Below are 5,160 nucleotides of genomic sequence, written 5' to 3'. Positions count from 1 at the left end.
TGGAGGCTGGCTTGCTGATTTTTCACAGGATATGGTCCAACACATAGTCAATAGTCAACATCTTCCAAAACTTAGAGTTAGGACTTTTTGTCCTCGCCTCCTCTCCTTGAGGCCATAGGCACACACAGACACGCGCAGGTCCGCGCACACCTTGCTAGATATTTGGGTGCAGTTAACTCTCATTCTTCTTCCTTCCACTGTCCCCCACGTTTATGGCATGTTCTGAACAGAAAATCTGAGAACATATTCATACAATCACAGTCAAAAAGCACAAGGTTACAAAGGAGTATCCGTACCTCTTTGAAGTTGCCATTGCATCCAGGTAAGGGTCTAGTCCGAGAGCAACATCAAGAGCTTTTTCTAAGTAATTCTTGAGCTGTTCAGGAACACGAGAGTCATTGAGGGCTATTTCTTTGGCTTTGAGAAGGTTCTCAGCAATGAGTCCAGCTGGGGTTTCTGAAATGGAAAATAAAAGGAAGAACAATTTCGTAACTGCTCAAATCAGCAGAAGAAGAATTTAGCCTGAAAAAAACAAATGCTTTTTTTTCCATACAAAACACAGGTTTTTGAAGGAATATGAAAACAATCATGGAAATCTTTTCAAACTAAAAAAATATTATACTTCTAATTCATTTTTGTCTCCTGCATTCTCCCTTTTCCCCTCCCCACTGCTGATCCTTTTCTGAGAGGAAAAGAATAGGAGTATTTCAGAAACATGAATTTTCACTTTTGAAGCTCTGAGATGAACATCAAACACTGAACAACTGCATACGAAACCTACTCCTCTAGGTAACTTTTTCCTTGGAGAAAACAGAGTGCTTCTCAAACAGCTCTTGCAAAACCAGGCAGATCCTCTCAGGCCAGGACACGCAGGCACCAGGTCTAGCTTTGTAAAAAGGAGGATCTCCGCTACCTCCTTGCCAATGGGGTGCATGAGTCCCCCCCAACACGTATCTGTGCCATGGAGGTTGCTGTGCGTAGAGTCTGCAGAGCAACCCACGATGCTCATGTCTGAAATACAATTACACCTGTCCTAATGCAGCCGAATTGACAAATACTCAAATAAAAAATTATTGTGCCAAATCCACGATGGCATAAAATCAAAAATACCCTTCAACTAATGATTTTTAAACAGGTGATGTAGCCATCAACCTGGCAGGAACACAACCTCCTAACCCTTCTTCTGCCTTCAACCTGCCACAACAGCTCATGGTGGTGACAGACCATCCTGAGCCCTCTGTTTCTCAGGCCACAAAAACTATCTATGCTTGAACCCTTCAGCGCTACATGGTAAGTCTCCCAGCATCTTATCACAAGCCAGACCCTGCCAAAAGCTGATTATTCAGGTGGAGAGAGAAATAGTTACGCACAACACAACAACATGTCAGCATTTCAAAGGCTGCAAAAACATCTCTAGGATCAAGACAGCCTATCCTGGGGGCAAAAGCACTGTTGCCCATGGCACCGTACTTGCCCTGAGACCCCATATCACCACATGGCAGCAATGCAACGATGGGCCCTGGTGAGCTATGGCCCCACAGAGTGAGACATGGTTCAGAGAAACTCTCCCACTCCACAAGTGTAAGAGCACATGTTGGGTTACAAAAGCACCAGCAAGACCAGATTTCGGAGACACAGGGCAAGCAGGCTGTGAGTATAACTGGGGTGGAGCAGATTGCCCCTGGCAGGATTTTATTCCCTATGATAGAAAAGCTGCAGACAACCAAGTGAAGCGGGTGAAAAGAAGACATGTTTCCTCTGGAGGACTTGCCTGGACCAGCCCAGCAGCCATGGGGCAAAGCCCTGTCCATGTGGAACTGTTGTTGCTGCAGGCACCACGTACCCATCCCAGAATGGGTTTCTGGTGGGGTCTTGGACACCACAGAAGGCATCCAGCCACCCCACGGCCTGCTGGCAGAGCTTTGGTATGAAGCCACTGAGAACATCAGAGCATCACCTCATGTAGCCCACTGTGGAGAAAGACTGTACGAAGGCAGATGCAACAGCATATTTTAGGAATAGCTTTTTATCAGAAGATCATTAAAGGATCGGACTGCAAAGTGGAGATACATATGTGTCTCTGACTTCTCTGTTCTGCAGTTCTTTCCAATCTACTTAAAATGCCACCTTGGATATATTCCCCAGACACTGGGTCTTACGGGTGTCCTAACCCAGCATTGGTGGTGGTCTGGTCTCAGCTTCTAGCCAAGCGGTAGCATGAGAGGAGGGTGTTTGTTTTTTTTAATGTTTCCTCTGTCCGAGCATTTAAAGAGATACATGTGAGATGGATACACGGAGCCGCTACGTATCCTCAACGCAGGATGTGAGAGTAGTCTCCTCATTATGGATGTGACCACTTTGAGTGCCTCTTTCTACAACTCCCCTGCACACCAAGCTGAAGGGAGATACAGTGGATGACCCCATCACCAAAAGAGCACCAGGGCCTCCAGTTGCTGGGGACCGCTCCTTCCCCTGGTACCAAGGGGCACCATATGAATAAACTCATGTCTTTGGGAATGGGGAAAGGTCTAAACCTCCCCAAAGGTCTGCTTCTCAAAGCAGCATTTCTCAGCTTTTTGTAGCTACTAAGATGACAACTCCGTTGTTTTTTGAGACAACTTCACTGATTTTCATTATCCAAATTACAAAAAAAATACAAAAGCAGATGTGCTGGTTTTGGCTGGGATAGAGTTAATTTTCTTCACAGTAGCTAGTGTGGGGCGATGTTTTGAATTTGTGACCAAAACAGTGTTGATAACACAGGGATGTTTTCGTTACTGCTGAGCAGTGCTGACACAGAGTCAAGGCCTTTTCTGCTCCTCACCCCACCCCACCAGCGAGCAGGCTGGGGGGGCACAAGGAGTTGGGAGGGGACACAGCCAGGACAGCTGATCCCAACTGACCAAAGGGGTATTCCACACTATGTGGTGTCATGCTCAGCATATAAATCTGGGGGGAGAAGGAGGAAGGAGGGGACGTTCTGAGTGATGGCGTTTGTCTTCCCAAGTCACTGTTACGCGTGATGGAGCCCTGCTTTCCTGGGGGTGGCTGAGTACATGAATGCCCATGTTTGCTTTGCTTGTGTGTGCGGCTTTTGCTTTACCTATTAAACTGTCTTCATCTCAACCCACGAGTTTTCTCACTTTTACCCTTCTGATTCTCTCCCCCGTCCCACCATGGGAGAGTGAGCGAGCAGCTGTGTGGGGCTTAGTTGCCGGCTGGGGTTAAACCATGACAGCAGACAAGGAACATAAAATATATGTGCATTTTACATGGGAATTGCCAGCCTGGACCAGACTTAGAGGTCATCTAAAGAGCATCATACTCGTAGCAGTAGCCCAACCTGACGTACGAGGAAGGCAGATTTAGGCTAGCTATAGCAGCCCCTGATTTACATCTCATGCCGATCTCTCACCATCAGGGGCAGCTTATATCTCTTTCAGCAGTTTTATAATTAATTGCAAGTGCAGGAAAAACCACCCCCTTCCCAGACCATGTTAGTTTGTTGACCTCAGCCCAGCTACGCATTGTGTGAAGACACATTGTCTTTTTGCAGCATTTTCACCACCACGTGAGCGAGCATCTCCGGGCTCCTGCTGTACGGCTGCAGGATGCTGGAGGTCGGAATCTGCTCGTCCTCCTTACCAAGCACTCTGAGGCTTTTTGTTAATTTAGGGAAAAAAACATGTTTATAATCCATGTCGGAGTTTAGTAATCATTATGTTACATTTCTGGATGAGTAACAGACAAGGATCCCCTGTCACTCAAGGGGGAGGAAAACAAGATTTACCTCCAGCTGTTTTGTAACCTGTGTTATAACACCAACCTCAAGCGCCAAGAAGTGCTACCGGGGAGAGAGAGCATGCAGGGCATGCCAAGATCAACTCTATATCTAGGATTATACAATCTTTCCGGGAAGTGCTGCATTTTTTGCAGCCTGATGATGCTTTGGGCCAACAGCAGAGGTCAGAATTGCCTTCGGTTATGCAAGCACCCGACAAGTCAGAGCAGAGCTCAGGGCTGGCTGCCAGGCCCAGCCAGGCTGCGCTCAAGGCTCTGAGCACTAAGGTGAGTGAAAATTTATGTAACTTTTTTTTTTTTTTTTAATGTTACTCCAGGAAAAGTGCTTCATTTTTAGTGTATAGTTTTGCACAACCCCAGCAAAGCTGCTGGACCATATTAAGCACCAACCTAAATTGCCTGGTTGCCTCCCCATGGCTCTATCTATGCACAGACATCGCTCTCCCTTTCCCATTTAATTGTGCATCATCTTCTTCATGCATACAAGGAAAAAAAAGAAAAAAAAGGAGCTCACTCAGAGGAGAAAAATGCTGCCAGGTGCAAAGGAGGAGTTCAAACTCTACCATGAAAGAGCAGGAAAGGGCTGCTTTAAGCCTCCAGCAGCTTCATAAAAAAGGTAAGTTGGCAGTTCTTAAAATGGACCACAGTTGCCAGCAGGATGGTTCCCAGCATCTTCCTCGGTAGACGCTGAGAGCACAGTCAGCCTGTTTTACAATGAAGCTGAATAATAGACTGCAGCTTCTACTTTCTCCAGAATCAGGCACTTTTGATTCAAGTCAGGAAGAGTCAGGATTGCAGGAGGGGCTGTATGTGGGGGATATTAGCGTCCCCTGAGCAGGCAGGCAGTGCAGCGCCATGGAGGGACACGCTGCTCCAGAAGTGAAGTTAAACTCTGCAGCTTGGGCTTAGATGGCACTTTTTGGGTGGGGGAGCTCAGCCGGGAAAGGGGAGGATGCTGTACTGTTTTTGCAAAAAGCATGGAGACAAGCACACAAGGCAGTCTGGATTTGGCAAAAACAAAGCGAAGATGCCACATCCAAAGATGCGGGACCAGACCTTTGGTTCCCATTTTTGGGCTATCCTCATTTCACCTTCCAGCCTCTAGATCAATTTTGCAGCCCCAGCAATGACTTCCAGAAGAGCTCCCCTTCCCAGCCAGGGCAGAGCACTGAACCTGATCCACACGAACACCGTGCTGCCAGACGGCTCAGTGCTCGGGTGCCGAGTGCTTCGGCAGGAGCTGCTCGGCACTAAACACTTGGAAACCCAGTCTGATAAAATCTTCCCAAACAGTTCCAGCCATCATATTCACCAAGGCACCTCAGGCACTGACAACAGCTTATCACAACACTCACCACT

General features: G+C 47.2%; 1 protein-coding gene across 1 annotated transcript in view; it reads right to left on the bottom strand.

Annotated features, from left to right (window-relative positions):
• LOC103921829 overlaps window positions 1-3,700 on the bottom strand; it is a 33,495-nt gene extending 29,795 nt beyond the window's left edge. Inside the window, exons 1-2 of the mRNA XM_009329854.1 lie at window positions 3,646-3,700; window positions 297-456 (exon numbers count right to left, since the gene is read on the bottom strand). Of these exons, the coding sequence (XP_009328129.1) occupies window positions 297-456; window positions 3,646-3,700 (215 nt within the window). The remainder of the gene's footprint in view (window positions 1-296; window positions 457-3,645) is intronic.
• Window positions 3,701-5,160: the final 1,460 nt, after the last annotated feature.

Source organism: Pygoscelis adeliae, unplaced genomic scaffold (genome assembly GCF_000699105.1).
Source record: "Pygoscelis adeliae isolate BGI_AS28 unplaced genomic scaffold, ASM69910v1 Scaffold67, whole genome shotgun sequence".
Taxonomy (NCBI): Eukaryota; Metazoa; Chordata; class Aves; order Sphenisciformes; family Spheniscidae; genus Pygoscelis; species Pygoscelis adeliae.
Note: the sequence above shows the minus strand (reverse complement) of the source record. Positions and strands in the feature narration are given on the sequence as shown.